Source organism: Periplaneta americana, chromosome 16, assembly GCF_040183065.1.
Source record: "Periplaneta americana isolate PAMFEO1 chromosome 16, P.americana_PAMFEO1_priV1, whole genome shotgun sequence".
Lineage (NCBI taxonomy): Eukaryota > Metazoa > Arthropoda > Insecta > Blattodea > Blattidae > Periplaneta > Periplaneta americana.
In genome coordinates, this window is record NC_091132.1 from 181,015,164 (window position 1) to 181,036,659 (window position 21,496).

Below are 21,496 nucleotides of genomic sequence, written 5' to 3' on the forward strand. Positions count from 1 at the left end.
GATCTAGTTGGCAGATCTTGTTGATCACCAGCTTTCACTCCTTAAGCCACTGGAGGACAAATTTAGTGCCATAGCAGGTCAGCACTTGGAACAGAAAAGTAGAAACAAGAGGAAGGAAAGGGAGATGAACCCCTAGGCCTCGGATACTCTAATGCCGTCGGGGTCGAAGAAAGTAAGAGTTCAGTCAGAGGACTTTATAGGAAGGGGTAGAGAGGGAATTAGATATTGGATAGAGGAAAATTATCAGTCATTAACTCATCAAGCTGACCAGTGCTAATTGATGAGTAGCCCTTCCCTTTAGCTCAGAACGTAAAATTACGCTTACTAACAGCTGCACCACGGGAAGGTAGGGATGGGACATTGGGTATTTGTCCAGGTTGATTCCTTAAAGCTTTCAATGGGAAGGATTAATGGCTCTCCCCCCTGTATCCGACAGATACCCTTTTGCAGCCGCAAATGCAATGTTGAAACACGTTTTCTTATATCACAAGAGTCATTTTTCTCACTTGAAGGACCGGATGCAGACGCTTCATATTTAACGAATATTTTTGGATATAACATTGTCTATTTCAGGCAATATTACGTTAGCAGTTGCAGTCCATAAAACTGAACATAAATAAATTATTGTCTGTCAATCAAAGTTTGTTAAGTTTCGTGCATGAAATAACTGGTTAGAGCTATAATTACTGCCGAACATAGATATTATATCTGAAACAATTTGTATTTCAGTATTTAAAATAAGAAGTAAAAATTGAAGTAATTGATGATATTGTGATGATCCCTTCAATGCTCTTTACTCTTTAGCATGAGGTCGAGTGACGCACTCCATTAAATTTGCACTTTTGCTATGACGTCTAATACAAGATTGCAGGTAACAGAGGCATATCTGAGGACGGTAAGGTTTGAACGCCTGCTGTGCTCCAGTCTTTGCTATTTCCCGCCATTCTCATAGCCTCCGCATAAAAGCCATGTGTCTTAATCTCGTATATCATTTGAAGAGTCAAGTCAGTTTCCTGCCCAGCATCCTTGGGCGCATGTGGCAGTGTCCACATTTCCTTCCATTTCCAGCTGATACATTGGCTAATGCAGCGTTCATTCTATGGAGTTTGTATACCCAGTGCTTCCATGCAAACACACTCTGGCTTTCTCAATGCTACAATCGTAGATCTCTTGGTGATGAAGAGACTAACTGGCATGTCACCTAATTGAAGCAGGAATAAGCGCCTATGTTGTTTTGTTTCATTTTCCGTTCGGGAGTTTACAGCGTGTTGACGTCTATGTTGCATTTTACACGTACTGACCGCCTCACAAGTATTGTACTCTGTAGCCATCTTGTCTATATTATCCACCCCTGCTTTGGTTTTCTTACAGTCGAGTATTATCTTTGGCTTGAAATTGTCTCCTTTTGAACAAGACATACCACGTTGCTGGTGATGACAGCAGCACAAAATATTTTTTTCCTTGTATTATAGTGAAACATACAGCAGAGTCCGTATAGGTCAGTTTCTATCTGATCCTTTTCCAATTCACTGCGGGCTAAAGCAGGGAGATGCACTATCACCTTTACTTTTTAACTTCGCTATAGAATATGCCATTAGGAAAGTTCAGGATAACAGGCAGGGTTTGGAATTGAACGGGCTACATCAGCTTCTTGTCTATGCGGATGACGTGAATATGTTAGGAGAAAATACACAAACGGTTAGGGAAAACACGGAAATTTTACTTGAAGCAAGTAAAGCGATCGGTTTGGAAGTAAATCCCGAAAAGACAAAGTATATGATTATGTCTCGTGACGGGAATATTGTACGAAATGGAAATATAAATATTGGAGATTTATCCTTCGAAGAGGTGGAAAAATTCAAATATCTTGGAGCAACAGTAACAAATATAAATGACACTCGGGAGGAAATTAAACGCAGAATAAATATGGGAAATGCGTGTTATTATTCGGTTGAGAAGCTCTTATCATCCAGTCTGCTGTCCAAAAATCTGAAAGTTAGAATTTATAAAACAGTTATATTACCGGTTCTTCTGTATGGTTGTGAAACTTGGACTGTCACTCTGAGAGAGGAACATAGGTTCAGGGTGTTTGAGAATAAGGTGCTTAGGAAAATATTTGGGGCTAAGCGGGATGAAGTTACAGGAGAATGGAGAAAGTTACACAACACAGAACTGCACACATTGTATTCTTCACCTGACATAATTAGGAACTTGAAATCCAGACGTTTGAGATGGGCAGGGCATGTAGCACGTATGGGCGAATCCAGAAATGCATATAGAGTGTTAGTTGGGAGACCGGAGGGAAAAAGACCTTTAGGGAGGCCGAGACGTAGATGGGAGGATAATATTAAAATGGATTTGAGGGAGGTGGGATATGATGATAGAGACTGGCTTAATCTTGCACAGGATAGGGACCGATGGCGGGCTTATGTGAGGGCGGCAATGAACCTTCGGGTTCCTTAAAAGCCATTTGTAAGTAAGTAAGTATTATAGAATGTCAATGAAATCATCATGACCCCCAAAGGAGACGAAAAATCTTCAACTTCATCTTACGATGTTGGATGACTTATATACGTCCGTTGATGTGACATATTAATGAATTTTTAAATACTTAAATAGTCACAATCATGGCATGGTATGAAAGAAAAATTTCACAACCTCGAGCGGGATTCGAACCTGCGACTTCCTGTTCTGCGGTCAGGCGCTCTACCAACTGAGCTATCGAGTTCGTTTCACGCCAAAGCACAGTGTGAAATTTCGCCAATCTAGCTGACCAAAAATATTTGTCGCTTCTATAAGCATGAGTAGTAATGTTTTATGTTACAATTACGTGATATTACCCTTATTCTATCATTTGACGATGGTTTCAGATGCGCGAGATTTCTGAACTCGCGAGGATGTTGGTTCGAATCTCTGCGGATCACAAAAATAATGTTACATTTTGGAGTTGACATAGAATATTCTTAAATTGGTCAATTGGAAAAGAAAAATTACTGTAGGTAATGTTCAATATTTTAAAAATAATTTTATTACTTCTTTACCACAAATAATTATTTCGCGTTAAGTGTTGGAGGGATAATTATCGGACAATTATAATATTGACACGTACATATTTTAATCACTGTCTTAGCAGATATGGCAAAAATTACTAAATTTTCACTCACATATATAGTATCTAACATCTAGAACCTTAAAAACATTTTCACATTACATCACACTTTGGAACATAATAAAATATATAAAATATTATTGTGGGGAAATAAAAAACACGTTAGCCTGTAATTTATAAGTCAGTGAAATTACACTTAAAAGTAACATTTAATAATGATAGTAGTAGTAGTAATAATAATAATAATAATAAGTTAATAATAGCATACTAAACATAATAATTGAGTAAACAGAAAATAAATACTCTTGTGTAAATGAAGGGAGATAGAGTAGACTGAATCACACAAACAGAAAATAATACGAAATAGAAGTATTCAAAAGATAATGAAGACAGTAAAAAGGCAATAATACTAACTCAAAATAAAATGAATAATAAAATCTTAGCATAATAAAGAAGGGATATATTAAAATACTGACTGACATTTAAATTAAAACAGGTAATACCTAAGCAAGAGAATGTTTTCAGACCAACAAATGCTTAAAACTCATTATCAGTCTCACAATCTCCAGCATTAAAGGGAATGTCAGGGTCCGTAAGCAACTTTATAGCATCCGATGGTAAATCAACATGTGCTGACTGCCGAAACTTTTTGAGACTGGAGATGACAGGATCACTTGAAGTCAACATAGAAAGTATAAATCTGTTAGTATGGATTCTTGACATCTTTCTACTATGATGCTGTCTGTATCTTCTACAGTCCTTGTTGCGAGCCTCTTGGGCTTCTTCCGATAGTTGCCCTATTGGTAGCATGATCTTATGAACAGTTACTGGCATATAATACCATGGGTATAAACTAATATACAGTTCTCTTGTTTGATTTAAATATTGTTTCAATTTATTTTCGTTGGTGTCTTAATAGCATTCAGAACATCCTCTTGCACGCTTGGTAATCTGCATTTACTTCTGTGATCGAAATACTGTCCTCTGGAGGGTAGCATGCTTCTTTTGCCTGACGTAAAATGTAGTAGAAAGGATATATCTGTGATCCTAATTCTTTTGCATTGTCGTACATAATTTTATATTGATTGTATGTAAGATTGACACTAACATAGAAGGATAATTTGCTTCGGTTTTGATTCTAACAACTGCCTGGCTTTTTTATTTTTCATTTTTTGCTCTTTTAAGGGAAGCTAGGAACAGTTCTTTAACAATGTTAGCAGCATCTCTTTTGCCTGAATGTTTAAGGTCTAGTTCAGCTGCTAACATTACAGCTCCGGAACCTTGCCCCCGAGAAAAAGATTTAGCTTTCCGCCTCTTGTTTCTGTAACTACATTCGCCAAAGAATAATTTTGGCCTACCCTTACTTGGACCCGATTTGTTCGTAAATGCTGTACAGTCCGATGTCATGTCTCTATATATTTCTGCTGGGAATGTTAAGTCACAATCTAACCACTGATGATTCAATTTCAAAAATTGGTGCATCCGTCTTCCACACTTAACCCACTTTTTATTAAACTATATCGAAAGTTTTGACAAAAAATTTTTCATTTTATTAAGAGTGGTTTTATTACATTCTCCTATGTCCAAATCCTGAAGCAGCGAGTCCAGCATTTTTGTATTCCTTGTTTGTTTGGAGCTACTACGCCACACTTCAAACAGCCTCCTCCTTGCAATTGAAGTGCGCGAGTCTGAAAATGACAAACTTCCGCACATTTCCGCACCTTGTGATTTTGCATGCATATTTAAAACAAATCGATCTTCATAATTATGTAAATTCCAGAGTTTGGAACTTTTTGGAAATTTTCAAAACTCTATTTAAAGAAGAAAATATTTTTTTAAATCCTTTATTTTTTCGCCATTTTTAACTTATTGCTGTGGCTTATTAGTAGAAAACAAATTATTTAAATATATATAGGATGAAAGTGCATACCTTCCTCTACATTTTCCATGTTTCACTTATAAAATACCACGCTTCTGACAAAAGTTACACAGCTTCTTCTTATGGTGCGCTGAACGTAAACTATCATGTCCCTTGCCAAACCAAATGCAGAACAAGATACTGCAGACATTTAAGAATAAAATGTACTGCAGCATGGATCTCAATTTCGATGTCAAAAATTGACTTTTGGCCAGCTAGATTGGCGAAATTTCACACTGTGCAAAGGCTTGAAATTCTCCTCTCATACTAGCGACTCTGTTATAGAGTACTGTCCATTGCGTCTGATCTAGTCAGCACTGCTTATGGGTGCAAAAGAAACATTGTAAATGTAAACTTCATCTTACGATGTTGGATAACGTATATACGTCCGTTGATGTGACATATTTTTAAATACTTATATAGTCATGTCACATCAACGGACGTATATACGTCATCATACATCGTAAGATGAAGTTTACATTTAGAATGTTTCTTTCCACCCATAAGCAGTGCTGACTAGAACAGACGCTATGGGCAATACTCTATAACATAGTCGCCAGTATGAGAGGAGAATTTCAAGCCTTTGGCGTGAAACGAACTCGATAGCTCAGTTGGTAGAGCGCCTGACCGGAGAACAGGAAGTCGCAGGTCCGAATCCCGCTCGAGGTTGTGAAATTTTTCTTTAATACCATGGCATGATTGTGACTATATAAGTATTTAAAAATTCAGAAAAATGTTCTTTTCCTTTCGCTATTGTGAACGCTTGGGTATGTCAACTTTTTTTTCCCATCCAGTGAGGTCTAGGTTTTGACCTAAACTGTTCTCCGTCATATTGCATCTTATAAATAGGTCTGTCGTTATTCTTCGCTCTGTACCATAGAGAAGTAACACAACATCTTGGACAGTTCTCATTCCTTGGTTCTTGTCTGTTCTCTGCAGACTCATCTGGGTTCCCTCCTGTGTGTACTTGCATCCCATGGGTATGATACCTATTTCCATCTGCTCACGTCCAGACTTTCATACCTTTGATAGTAGGTTATTTTGCGACGCTTTATCAATATCTCACTTATTTAGTGTCTGATTGAGATGAAGGTGATAATTCTAGTAAAACTAGTCCGTAGTCCAGCACTCATAATTACCCAGCATTTGCTCATGTTGTGTTAATGAAAAGCCCCAAGAAAAAACGTAACCAGATAACTTGCCCCAATTGGGATTCGAACGTGGGCCACCCTGTTTCGCTGTCAGACGCACAACCGTTTAGTTCTTATAAATTACTTGAAATAACATCCGCGTAGAGGTGAAAGCTACTCGTCAGTCATAATGCATTGAATAGAAGAGTATTCAAGTCTTAAATTTGCTACAGACATTTCAAATATTTCTCTATTTTGAGTCAATTAATAATTTATATCGTTGTGTACGAGCATACTTATCATTTAAGCGGAAAAATAATTATTTAGTATGCATATAATTTTGTACAATTGTACATAATATTGTTGCAGCTCTTTGAAACATTGTTACTAGTTTAACTTTCGCAAAACCACAAATAGCAGGTTAGACATAATACCAATACAAATTTTCTCATGATGACACTTGCTATGAAATCGAATCAGTAATGTCCCACTGCAAATTTTCCTAATTTTAAATTGATGAAATGAAAAACTATAAAGATTTTATTTATCACAATAATAGGAGCTAAAAATTTATTCGGCATTTGTAATCCCTAATTTCGAAATATTCGCATAATTTAGCTCACTCACAGACAGGGGACTTTGAACAGAGAGGATTATTTAATAAATACCTGACAACAGTTGACTAATGTTGTGTAATCCTTATTAAATATATTCTACAGGTGAAGTCCAAGTTGTTGAGACATTTTGATACTTCCTGTGTTACTCATGAATTAATTACAAGATTGTATCTTTAATCGTAATGCACCTTCTGATGAAATAAGTTGTCGCTTTTAATATTCAATAATTGAATGTATATTTGTTGCGACTATTTCATAGACTGATATAATTACTTCAGGATTGCAGCTACGAATGAGAGCACTGCATCATCAGAATTGGACAGTCTTTCTCTTGAAGAGAACAAGACTGTGTGCGAGATTCCCAAGAATTCAGATTCCACCGCAAAAGGTGTGCGGACTCGTGAAGGTGAGAAGCAATTGGAATTAAAATCGTCTAAAAAATGTATCTCGTCTGCGGAAAAACTGAAAGAACATTTATCCACGAACATAGGCAAGAAACCTTTCAAATGCGATGTCTGTGGCAAGTGCTTTTCGCGCTCCGGTATGTTGAAAGACCATTTACGACTACACGCAGGCGAGAAACCTTTCAAATGTGATGATTGTGGTAAGTGTCTCTCGCAGTCCGGTCACTTGAAATTGCATGTGCATGTGCAAACAGGCGAAAAACCTTTCAAATGCCATGTGTGTGGTAAGTGTTTTTCGCAATCGAATACCCTAAAAGCCCATGAACGTGTTCACGTGGGAAAGAAAACTTTCAAATGTGATATTTGTGGTAAATGTCTCTCGCAGTCCTATTATTTAAAACACCATTTACGAGTACACACGGGCGAGAAACCTTTCAAATGTGATGTTTGCGGTAAATGTTTCTCTCGCTTCGGTCACATGAAACAGCATTTACGACAACACACAGGCGAGAAACCTTTCAAATGCGATGCCTGTGGCAAGTGTTTCTCGCGATCCGATATATTGAAAGTGCATTCCCAAGTACACACAGGCGAGAAACCCTTCAAATGTGATGTTTGCAGTAAGTGGTTCTCGTTGGCTGGTAACTTAAAGAGACATCTACGCCGGCACACTGGCGAAAAACCTTTCAAATGTGATGTTTGTGGTAACTGTTTCTCCAGCTCCTTTGAATTAAAATTCCATTTACGAGTACACACAGGCGAGAAACCTTTCAAATGTGATCTTTGCGGTAAATGTTTCTCTCGCTCCGGTCACATGAAACAACATTTCCGACTACATACAGGCGAGAAACCTTCCAAATGTGATGTTTGCGGTAAATGTTTCTCTCGCTCCGGTTACATGAAACAGCATGTACGACTACACACAGGCGAGAAACCTTTTAATTGCGATGTCTGTGGGGAGTGTTTCCCGCGCTCCGATATGTTGAAAGTGCATTTGCGATTACACACTGGCGAAAAACCTTTCAAATGTGATGTTTGTGGTAACTGTTTCTCCCGCTCCTGTGAATTAAAAGTCCATTTACGACTACACACAGGCGAGAAACCTTTTAAATGTGATGTTTGCGGTAAATGTTTCTCTCGCTCCCGTCAAAGGAAACGGCATTTACGACTACATACAGGTGAGAAACCTTCCAAATGTGATGTTTGCGGTAAGAGTTTCTCTAGCTCCGATTGCTGGAAACAGCATTTACGACTACATACAGGCGAGAAACCTTCCAAATGTGATGTTTGCGGTAAATGTTTCTCTAGCTCCGGTTACTTGAAAGAGCATGTACGACTGCACACAGGCGAGAACCCTTTTAAATGCGATGTCTGTGGCAAGTGTTTCCGGCGCTCCGATATGTTGAAAGTGCATTTACAACTACACACTGGCGAAAAACCTTTCAAATGTGATGTTTGTGATAAGTGTTTCTCCCGCTCCTGTGACTTAAAAGTCCATTTGCGACAACACACCGGCGAGAAACCTTTCAAATGTGATGTTTGCGGTAAATGTTTTTCTCGCTCCGGTAACATGAAACAGCATTTACGATTACATACAGGCGAGAAACCTTTCAAATGTGATGTTTGCGGTAAGTGTTTCTCTAGCTCCGGTTACTTTAAGCAGCATTTACAACTACACACAGGCGAAAAACCTTCCAAATGTGATGTTTGCGGTAAGTGTTTCTCTAGATCCGGTTACTTGAAACAGCATGTACGACTACACACAGGCGAGAAACCTTTTAAATGCGATGTCTGTGGCAAGTGTTTCCGGCGCTCCGATATGTTGAAAGTGCATTTACAACTACACACTGGCGAATAACCTTTCAAATGTGATGTTTGTGGTGAGTGTTTCTCCTGCTCCTGCGACTTAAAAGTCCATTTACGACTACACACATTCGAGAAACCTTTCAAATTTAATGTTTGCGGTAAATGTTTCTCTCGCTCCGGGCAAATGCAACAGCATTTACGACTACATAAAGGCGAGAAACCTTTCAAGCGTGATGTTTGTGGTGTTTCTCGAGTAGCGGCAATTTGAACCTACATTTACGCATACACAGGTGAGATAAACCTTTAAAATGTGATGTTTGTGGTAGGGGTTTCTCAATGTCTGGTACCTTAAAGAAACATGTACGCCGGCACTCTGGCGAAAAACCTTTCAAATGTCAAGTTTGTGGTATGTGTTTCTCAGATTCGGGTAACCTAACAGACCATGATCTCCGGCACACGGGCCAGAAACCTTTCAAGTGTGATGTTTGTGGTGTTCCTCGCGCTAAGGTAAGTTGAATGTGCATTTACGACTACACTCACGCGACAAACCTTTCATAAGAATGTGAAGAAATGTTTTCAGAACATGGGAGGATTTAGTGCTGGAGGAAGAAGAATAAAGTACATCAGATTTGTTGATGATATGGCGTTGTTAGCAGTAGGGGAGACAAGGGTATACTACTGGATCTCAATGACAGTTGTGAACAGTAGTATGGGATAAGTATAAATTCAAATAAAACTAGGACCATTGACAGAGGTACTCCAAATGAAGCAATACAACAAGTTGTCGTCTTCAAATACTTGGGGTGTACTATAAGCAGTAACATTAGCTGTAGCTAGGGAATGAAATTGAGGATAGGAATTATCAACGAACCTTTTAGTAGAAAAAGGATCATCTTTTGTGGTCCTCTAGAAAGAGAAATTAGTAATTGACTAATTAAGTGCTTTGGATGGAGTGTGGTATTGTTTGGAGCAGAAACATGGACATTACTACGAAGTGAAGAGGAGCGGATATGAGCGTTAAAAATATGTATGGAGAAAAATTGATCGTGTTAAATGGACACGCAAAATAAAAAAAAAATAAGCTGTGTTAGAAAGAGCAGTGAAGAAAGAATGATACTGAAATTGAAGAGGTAAAGGAATTGGTTGGGTCACTGGCTGAGAAGAAACTCCCTAGTGATGGATATACTGGAAGGAATCGTAAATCGGAGATGAGTTGGGGGCAGAAGAAGATATCAGACGATAAACTACGTTAACATATATTGATGTGGATAGAAAGAGGAAGGCAGTAAATGGGAAACATTGGATAATGCTGGGTTTGCAGCGAAAGACCTGCCCTTGCGCAAAAGACTGAATGAGTGAACGAACCTGTGTTTATGTAAACTGTCTTGTACTCTTGACCTAACGCGAATATGTATTTATACACATTGTCGTTTCCGGTAATATTTGATTGTGATTCATAAAACACTTTTACTCCTCTGGTGGATGTTCTGACTAATATGTATATCTATTATCAGGCAGTATATCTCACTTGACGAAAAGTGACGGAGGAAGAATTGTTTGTATGCATCTGAAGCTCTGTAATTCTGGGAATAATAAGCAATGGATTAACGACCACCAGTCCAATAGAAATTTCAGAAATATTCGCTACCTCGTTCGCACAGATTAGCAGCTCAAATAATTATGACCCGGAATTTCTGAAAATCAAAGATGCTGCGGAAAAACGAAACCTCAATTTTATATCAGATAATACAGAGTACTACAATACACCGTTCACATCCGAGGAGCTGGAGGCGGCACTAGACACATTCCCTGACACCTCCCCTGGTCCTGATAACATCCATAACCGTATGCTTCGCCATTTTCCCCCACCTGGAAAATCCTTTCTTCTGGCAATGTATAACAGAATCTGGACTGAGGGAGTGTTCCCATCTGCTTGGCGTTCCGCCATTGTAATCCCCGTCCAGAAACCGGGAAAGGATCCTTCTTTGTCTGGAAGCTACAGACCAATTTCTCTCACCAGCTGCGTATGCAAGGTTATGGAAAGAATGATAAGCAAACGCCTGATGTGGGTACTCGAATCGGAAAACCGATTATCTAACATCCAATGTGGTTTTCGTAAGCACAGATCCGCCGCAGACCATCTTGTTCGGCTAGAGACCGCCATTAGAGATGCTTTCCTCAAGAAGGAACATCTTGTGGCGGTCTTCTTTGATCTAGGAAAGGCTTACGATACCACATGGCGGTATGGCATTCTGCAAACTCTGCATGATTGGGGATTTCGTGGTAGTCTACCAACGTTTATTGCGAAGTTCATGGCAGAGCGGTATTTCCGAGTTCGAGTAGGCACCACACTTTCTAACGAACACCTCCAAGAAAACGGCGTTCCGCAGGGTTCTGTATTAAGCGTTCTTCTTTTCTGCATTGCGATCAATGGAATTGCCCACTGTGTGGGTAACCGAGTATCTTCTCTGTTGTAAGTTGATGACTTCAGTTTATATTACAGTTCCCGATATCTTCCGTCCATCGGTCGACATTTGCAGCTGGTCATCAACGTACTATCAGAATGGGCTGTTCGCAATGGCTTTAAATTCTCCACTCAGAAGACGCAGTGTGTCCACTTTTACAACCAACGTGGACTACATCCACATCCCGAACTGCGTCTTAATGGAGTGGAATTGTAATATACAGACACTGCGAGACTCTTGGGCCTTATCTTTGATTATAAGTTAACGTGGGAGGCGCATATACGTGATTTGAGAAGGCGTTGCGAGAAATCCTTAAACATTTTACGCCTTTTGTCAGGGGTCCGATGGGGTGCAGACCGTACAGTGCTTTTACGCCTTTACCGAGCTCTTATTCGATCAAAGCTGGATTATGGATGTTTGATTTATGGCTCAGCAAATAAATGTAAATTACGTCTTTTAGATACTATACATCACCACGGGATACGACTCGCAACAGGGGTCTTCCGAACCAGTCGGATAGCGAGCCTGTATTGTGAAGCAGGAGAACCATCACTGTATCGGCGACGTCATATTTTGTTGTGCTCATATGCTGTTAAGCTCCACTCGCAGCCTGAGCACAATTCTTACGACTCTTTCCATCATTCGTCTCTTTACGGCCGATACAGTGAAAATCCACGGAGACCTCGTCCAGCAGGTGTGCGGTTTCGTGAACTGTTCTCTGAGCTGGATATACATCTACCGTCAGTTCGCACACTGGAGTATACCACCACTCCACCGTGGATTATGCGACGTCCCATGTTTGATATAAGTCTGAGCCGCTGTTTTAAGAATTTTACACAAGCTTTTGTTTATAGACTTCGTTTTAGTGAAATTTTATCCCGATATCCAAATTATTTTTTTTACTGACGGATCCCGGATAAATGATTGTGTTGGTTGTTCCTTCGTTACAAATGGAGAGATATTTAAATACAGACTAAGCCAATATACTAGTGTTTTTACTGCTGAACTGTATGCTTTTTACCGAGTTTTATTGTTTTTAATTAGGCAACCTCGGGGCAGATTCCTTATCTGTTCCGACTCTTTAAGTGCCATCCAGTCCTTGCAGTCTTTTAATTGTGATGATCCGCTTGTCTTAAGAACTCAGCAGCTGTTCCATACTCTCCTTTGCTCTGATTATGAGATTGGAGTAGTGTGGATTCCTGGTCATGTAGGGATTGCAGGAAATGAGGCCACGGATGCTGCAGCCAGGGCTGGCGCACTGAATGGCTCTCTGGTGTATTTGCGCGAGAGGTGGCAGGACATTCGAAATTACTTGAAATATAAAATATGGTGGCAATGGGAAGGAGAATGGTCTGCACAAGAGGGAAACAAATTACAAAATATAAAGAATACTGTTCGAGTTTGGGATTCGTCTACAAGAGCGTCGCGACACGAGGAGGTTTTACTCACCCGGTTGAGGATTGGCCATTGTCATCTGACACACGGCCATCTCGTACGTGGCGAACCTCAGCCGGAGTGCGATATGTGCCATGTTCCACTTACGGTGGAACACTTTTTATTGCGTTGCAGGAAATATGACCATGCACGGAGGCACTATGGAATTCGGCCGACATTACGTGACGCTCTTGGAAATGATTTTAATTGTACAAATGCAGTTCTGAGATTTTTATCAAATACAGGTTTGGATAAGGTGATTTAGTTTTTATTGATCCGTTTTACTTATCTTCCGGACCCTTTACATCCGGAGGTTACATTTGTTTTATATTTGATTTTACATTGTTCACATTTCGGACTTTATACATCCGAATATTTTATAAAATTTTATGGTTTTAAAATATGATTCACAAGTTATCTCTGGTGGCCTTAGTTTTAGTGTTTTATTTGCTCGTTTTGAATACCACCTAGTGTGGTAGAATTACTCACTTTTATGATTCTGTAGAAATCACCTTATGTATACTGCATTTGTGTGCCTTGTTTTATGGTGACAACGCTGTTTAGTTCTTTTAGCACTCAGATTATTATATTATTTATGTATTTGTTATATTAAGAATTTCAGATAAGGGCGCAAATTGCCATAGCAGCTGACGCGCCCTTCTTAAACCCTACTACTACATCTGAAGTTTGATTAGTTGAATATGTAACTAATCGGCGACGTATGCAATGGAGGGGGAAGAGAAATGGCCAGCCTACCCCATTACCTCCTGGCATAGTTGCCTCATATATGGTGCCTTCTTTGTATCACTTGTAAGGTTTTATTTTATTTATTTTTCTATTGGGTTATTTCATGACGCTGTATCAACATCTAGGTTATTTAGCGTCTGAATGAAATTAAGGTTATAATGCCGTTGAAATGAGTCCGGGGTCCAGCACCGAAAGTTACCCAGCAGTTGTTCGTATTGGGTTGAGGGAAAACCCCGGAAAAAACCTCGACCGGAATTCGAACCCTGGCCAACTGGTTTCGCTTCCAGACGCGCTGACCTTTACAACTCACCATTGTAATGTTCAGACCTGTCTTCGGACAGTTCATTAAACAAGAACAAAACACTTTTGGAGTCACGCGGCTTACTTATCAATATTTTATTACAGTAACCTTAATGTTGTATATTTGTCATGTTATTTCTTGTTTGTACTACTTCCTGACCATAAAAAATGAGATGAAAAATAAAACAAGGTGGAATGCTGCTTTGTGCTAAAAGACTGCGTAACATAACTGTCTATGCGAACTCAACTGTACTAAGTAAGAGTGGAAAAAAACTAATCGATAAGAATATGGAAATAGGTTATTTGCTTCAACTCTTCCATACAAAAATTAATAATAAACTATACATTTTCAATCAAGAATAAACTTTCCTTAAAATAGTGAAAGCTTTTTAATTAATTCAAGTAAACTTTCCTTTACTGAACCATTATTTTGTCAATTATCCTTTGTTTGAAATAATATCATGTGAGGATATTATCTAAAGGTCTATTTATCGTTGTTGAAATAATTTATAATATCTCACAAGGCCCTCACTTTCCAGCTGAAAATTTTCTTGATACAGTTAAAGCCTGCAGAGCTGTTCAAATTCACTTTCTTGCCGAAAACACCACTCACGGTCCATTGTTAAAAGTCACTGAAAAGTTGTTCGAGTAATCACCACTCCAGGCTTGTCAGTTGCAACATACATATGGCCAATTTTTTCTGGCGCTATTTACTTTTATTATATCTAATGGTGCCTTACAGTTGTACTTAATTTTGCGAGTTTCGTTTTGTGCAAAATTCGGTTACGGCTTAATAAAGAGAGATCTGAAGCAAAATATTTTTGGCCATCTTCATCAATAAGCTATGCTAAGCTATGAGGTAAAAGCATGCGAGCAATAACATCCCAATTTTTATACATTTTGAATATACAGCTTGAAGTTTATTAACGGTTTGAAATTTCTGTTAAATGTGTAATTTCCTGTATTAAATGAAACTATTAAACTAATTTACATTGACTCTTAATTTCTCTCCAAGTTAATGTAGAAGAAAATGCACTTAACAATGATTTGTCATATTAGCATATCTGTGTAGAAATTCTGTTAAATGTAGAATTTCCTGTATTAAATGAAACTATTAAATTAATTTACATTGATTCTTAATTTCTCCCCAAGTTCATGTAGAAGAAAATGCAGTTAACAATGATTTGTCATATTGGCATATTTGTGTAGACAACTCTGTTAAATGTAGAATTTCCTGTATTAAATGAAACTATTAAACTAATTCTCATTGACTCTTAATTTCTCCCCAAGTTAATGTAGAAGAAAATGCACTTAACAATGATTTGTCATATTGGCATATTTGTGTAGACAACTCTGTTAAATGTAGAATTTCCTGTATTAAATGAAACTATTAAATTAATTTACATTGATTCTTAATTTCTCCCCAAGTTCATGTAGAAGAAAATGCAGTTAACAATGATTTGTCATATTGGCATATTTGTGTAGACATTTCTGTTAAATGTATAATTTCCTGTATTAAATAAAACTATTAAACTAATTTACATTGACTCTTAATTTTTCCCCAAGTTAATATAGAAGAAAATGCAGTTAACAATGATTTGTCATATTGGCATATTTGTGTAGACAATTCTGTTAAATGTAGAATTTCCTGTATTAAATGAAACTATTAAACTAATTTACATTGACTCTTAATTTTTCCCCAAGTTAATGTAGAAGAAAATGCAGTTAACAATGATTTGTCATATTGGCATATTTGTGTAGACAATTCTGTTAAATGTGGAATTTCCTGTATTAAATGAAACTATTAAACTAATTTACATTGACTCTTAATTTTTCCCCAAGTTAATGTAGAAGAAAATGCAGTTAACAATGATTTGTCATATTGGCATATTTGTGTAGACAACTCTGTTAAATGTAGAATTTCCTGTATTAAATGAAACTATTATGATATAGCACCTTAGTCGCTCGCGATTCTTAATTCATATTTGAATGAAATGAATTATTTGTTAATATTCTTTCACTGGCACACGAATCTTTATCCGAGCATAATGCATATAACTTTGTCCTTTTTTCCTCTTTTTCAATTGCATTACAAACATTATCATTCATATTGTAACAATACTCTATCATGATACAAAACAAGCTAATGTTTATTAAATTCATGAGACATTCATAAAAGCATTGCTTGGTAACCACACATTCCATTATATCTGGAAACAGTGATGTTCCTAGCTACTTCTTCGAATATGATTTTGGATTACTTTCTGGTCAAGTTTTGTTTCGCCCTTCGGAATGTAAATAATTGTTGTTTCATAGCACACTTTAAGACAAAAGAAGAAATCATTGTTTTTGTCACTTGGCGCATTATATATTTAAACTCTTCGAATCATCCTGTATTGCCAAGCCTTGTCATGTTAGGCAAGCATCAAATTTGCGATTTTTTCTTTTATCTACACGAAAACCGTCCACTGTACACACATATGCCAATGTGACAAATCATTTTTTACTCCATTCACTTCGACATTAGGCAGAAATTAAAAGTCAATATACATTAGTTTCCTAAGTAGTTTTCTTTTTATATTGTAAATCATTTATTAGATTAATTTATTCCTCGCACATATTTCAATCCTGTAACAAATTTGCCACCTACCTAACTGATATCGGCCATGAACTCAATAATATCCATAAAACCTTAAAAATACTGAAAATAGTGAATAATCCACATCTTATTAGCAATTCTGAGGAATACTTCATCATAATAAACCATAATCACAATATACAGCTGCTTAATGAACAAATACCAAATTTACATAACCCCCTATACCGTATTACAGAATAATTGTTTATCGACTAGTTCAGCCTGTCACTTCCTTCCGTACTCCATTCATAGAAAACTCAATAGCTCAGTCTACCATGTAACGCCAAGATGAGAAGGCCACATCACCTGAAAACCTCCACTGTACATCTTTCGTGAGTATTAACTTTAAAAGCCCTTTCAGGCTTTAATCACTTAATTTCTCCTCAAAATTTTTAAGACATCTCTTTGATAATTTTTCATATATTATGCCTCTCACCACGGCGAATAGACCGAGATTTTCTTTCACATCTACTTCACTACAGTCTTGTAATATATTGAACTTTGTAAAGAGCAAGCCTTAGCCTTCAGTTTTTTACATTACAATAATTTTAAACGATTTAAATTTTACAACTCAGGCACACTGCCTGCATTTTTAATATAAATTATAATTATATCCAATGGAAGGTTTTCGATCTGAATGTTAATTTAATACCATGTACGCCATTTAACCATTTTAAGAAAAGTACGCATTGTTAGACTTGTGTTTTATAGATGTGCTTAAATATTTTTCACCATGTTCAAATGTTCGTTAGTACATTATCACCTGAAGATGACTTGAAAGTAAGTAGAAAATATTCGTGAGGTATATTAATATTGTATCTTAATGTAATAGAATCCATTTCTGCCGTCTTAACATGATAAGTGATTGACTGAAAAAAAAAAAAAAAAAAAAAAAAAAGAACTAATTTATATGATAACTGTAACAATCAGTTTCAAATAGTTGGGACGGAGAATGTTCATGTAGCTGAATTATTACATATTATCCATCGTTTGCTTCCAATGATTCTTCAGAATGTCGATTAATAAATGTTATTAATTTTTATATAACATTATTGTTAACATTTTCCGAATTATTAAATAAATTAGGTTTTGAAAGCACCAAATATTACACACTTTAATCTAAAGGTTTTTAGATAGAAAGACGTTAATTCCCTTTCCAAATCATTTTCATTTATAGCATCTAATGAAATTTTAAGAGTACACAAAACCTTCATACAATTTGTCAACATCAGTGTTGAGATGAAGATCATTAACAAATATTTCAAGGTCCTCGAAGCGGGTGAAGATTTCGAACACAAAAGAAGTCTTTTTCTAAAAACTGGCAATACAGAATAATACCATTTACAAGATATAGGCTAGACCTATTATTATGTGACGTGTAAGTTTTAGTATGTAGAGAAGAAAGGGGCACATTTGTATAGGTTTTCTATTTGGGCTACACAATACAATTTTACACAATAATTACAAATAATAATAATACATCAAATAACCTAATTAATAAGTGAACCTAATTTTACAATACCACCTACACATGTATAGGCCCTACATAAGTTTCATATTGGTACTGATAATCTTTCACTTTACTCTCATCTCTACTGTAGTGGCACTATGACGCATTTCACTGACACTATAGAACACATTTCATTGACAGTATAAATTATCACTGATCGGAACTATTCTCTGCACTGTAAAGACAGATGAAGTTAGACTACAACAGTATTACTTATTTACAAAATTGACTGGAAATCAGCATAGTGTTGGTTACATTAATTGCTGTCTCCGTAGATTTGTCCAGATATATTGGACGGAGACCAACAGCAATTAGTATCCATGGAAAGTGCAGGAGAAAGTATCAGTTCTTCAAGCAAAGCGTAGGAAATGGATTGGACATAGCCTGAGGAATAAGAACGCAAAGAGCTAGAAGTTATCAGATGGAACCCTCAAGGGAACCGTCACGGAGGCAGACCTCTGAAGACGTGCTGGTTAGAGATGGCCGATATTTCACAAACCGATATTTTGTCACAGGTATTTTTTTGTCACAGATAAACCTGTGACTGATGACTCGAAATATCTGTGACAAAATATCGCTATCGAAATCTGCTCCGTATTCAGTACTCTGTCACTGATATTTTCTCCTCTACGTCGTAGGTTTGTGCGTACGCATGATACAATATCAATCGGGCAGTAGTTTCTCCATCTTATTATAAGTGATGTGATTACACGATTTAAATAATAACGCCATTGGTTACCAGTACTTATTCTTGTGTAAAATCCTGTCTGAACAACTGTTTTGTTTTGTAATTATTTTCCAATATTTTTCCGAATACTTATGGTTCATTAATTTTTATTCTATGACTCAATATTATAATGTTAATGCACGATTTAAAATAATTTATCGATTATATTATATACAACAAAAAGGATCAATTTTGAAAACGATTAGGATAATCATATAACCTCAATTTCTCCATACCCAACTACATTTTAAAATGATCAACTAGTTCAATATCTAGAATATAACATCTTGGTGCATGAGGTTAACTTTTGGCATGTTACTGTTCAGTAAGGTAAGTATTTATTTGTTAATGGTACATGTACATTATTTATTTGTTGGATTTTCCCATATAAATCACTGATGTGTGGCGTGCATAGAGAAATCGTATTCACATTTCACTGCTCTTCAATATTTCCTGCTACTTTTTATCGGTGTGATAAAATATCGGTGTAATTCATGCATATTGTGCTTACGTATCGATATAAAATATCGGTGTGACAAAATCACCGATAAAAGTCACAGATATTTAATTGTCACAGTTACTTGAAAATATCGTTCAAGCTCATCTCTAGTGCTGGTGGAGATGCGAGAGGCTAGGAAATTGCAGTCAGACCTAAGCTTACTGGATAATAATATAGGAAGCTGGTGAAGATACGTTGCTCGCTTTACTTCAGTGGGTTACACAGGATTTCATTAATTGAATTTGTAAATATAGTTGGATATTCTTTTTAATTTTTCATATACCTATTGGTTTAGCTTTGATAAAGCAAGCGTTCCGCATTGTAAATTATGAAGAGTAGGGCGTATGGAGTTATAAGTATGGCAGATTTAACTCCATTTTTTTTACTTTTATCGTCTCTCTATTAAAAGCTTTGTGGTTAACACGACAGCGCATCTCTGGAGCAGTGTGATCTGTTTTGTCACCCATTCACGGCAGCATTGATCACCTTCGTTCCTGAGCGTCCAGGTAGACGCCATAAAGTTTAACCTTTCGGTGAATATTTCCATTATTTCTTTGTTAGATTTGCAATTCTGGGAGAGGTAAGTTGCAGATTTTACCTGTAGCATATATTATAAGTAGGCCTAAACATAAACTTCAGACTCGAATATAACCGTCTTTCTATTTTCATTATATCTGTCTCACTGTTACCTCCGTTTCGTGGCGCATTTTAGTTTGCGGAACTATAATATTAAACGGGGGGGGGGGGACTAATGAATTGGTCACCCCACCGCTTTATCTCCTTGCTTGTATTGTATTGTATTGTATTGTATTTTATTTATATCAACATTCCATGGTGTTCATACATGCTTACAGCTAGAATATGGAACAAGTCAAAAAACTTAATACTATTATGAAGTCTTAATTTATAGTCACAGTCTAGATGAAGTATATACAGACGAGATTTACAATATAGTCTACTAGTACAACACAAAGTTTTAGTATCAATTTCATGAAGCGTTATTGAATGTCATGAATTCACCTACAGAATAAAAGGCGTGAGAAATTAGGTACTTCTTTAATTTGGCCCTAAATAATTTTATGTTTTGAGTTTCATTTTTTATATCGATAGTGAGACTATTAAAAATTTTTACTGCCATATAACGCACTTCTTTTTGGTAGCACGATAGACACTTGCCGACGGAGTATGAAAATCATTTTTTTGACGTCTATTTATGCTATGATCTGTTGAATTAGTTACAAACTTTTCACGAGGAAGATTGTTAATGAAAAGATACTGACAAGCCATGGGCATTATCTGTAGGTTTTTGAAAATAGTCCACGATTCCCTCGATTTGGCACCTACTATTATTCTAATTACTCTTTTTTGTAATAGATATATATTGTTACTATCTGTGGAATTTCCCCAGAATATTATTCCAAAACTCATTACCGAGTGGAAGTATGCAAAGTATATTGTTTTTAAGGTATTGATATTTACTATCTTTTGCATAGATCTAATAGCAAAACAAGCTGAATTTAGTTGAAATATACCATTGAACATTGGATAGTTACATAAATAACTTAATGGCCCAACTATAATATGTGAACTCGCTTTTAATATTTTGCTTGTTATTTCATCATACCCTGAGGAGTTTTTTTACTTTACATGTTTAATAATTGCATTATTTCTTGTTTGTTTGTTGGAAATGTTTGAATATTTGGGAATTTTGTCGGAAAATATTGTGTTAAAGAATCTAAACTGTTATTAGTTGCCTCATGATCGATTCCCTAGCCTGAAGAGTAAATTTTGTAAAATTGATTTCTGCAGTACGTATAATGGCAAAATAAGACCACGATATTTTCTTTGGGGATGTATTAATAACGTCATCAATTAATTATCCACGAACGTTACTTGATATTCAAGGAAACATTGGAATAGAAATTAGTAATATTACAGCTGATCTTCGGTGTTTGAATGGAAGTTTGTTGCAGATTTTTTTTTTTTGGCATTTGTGTATCGTAGAATAATGGTGAGCATTTCCTTTAGATCTCATGAGTGGTAAACCAGTGAATTAACCAAGTAAGGCTGTTTTTCCATGCTCTGTTTACGGGTCACAATTTTTTTTTCCGAAACGAGCGCCCTCTTCAACTGAGACAGTGCTAATTCATTACTCGCTACATTTCCTTACAGACTCACTTACTAAGAAAGTT

At 36.7% G+C, this 21,496-nt stretch overlaps 2 protein-coding genes across 5 annotated transcripts in view; both read left to right on the plus strand.

The window, feature by feature from the left end:
- The window catches only part of LOC138692154 (zinc finger protein 493-like), a 190,383-nt gene extending 174,427 nt beyond the window's left edge, over positions 1-15,956 (plus strand). For both annotated transcript variants that reach the window (XM_069815187.1, XM_069815186.1), the window contains one exon: positions 7,053-15,956. In XM_069815187.1, the coding sequence (XP_069671288.1) occupies positions 7,053-9,036 (1,984 nt within the window). In that variant the 3' untranslated portion in view covers positions 9,037-15,956. The remainder of the gene's footprint in view (positions 1-7,052) is intronic.
- Positions 15,957-16,718: 762 nt separating this feature from the next.
- Positions 16,719-21,496, plus strand: part of LOC138692155 (zinc finger protein 345-like) — a 31,129-nt gene continuing 26,351 nt past the window's right edge. For 2 of the 3 annotated variants that reach the window (XR_011330022.1, XM_069815188.1), the window contains exon 1: positions 19,470-19,884. The gene's annotated coding sequence lies outside the window, so the exon portion shown is untranslated. Of the gene's footprint in view, positions 16,901-19,469; positions 19,885-21,496 lie in introns of those variants that run through there. The other variant, XM_069815189.1, reaches the window with a different exon arrangement.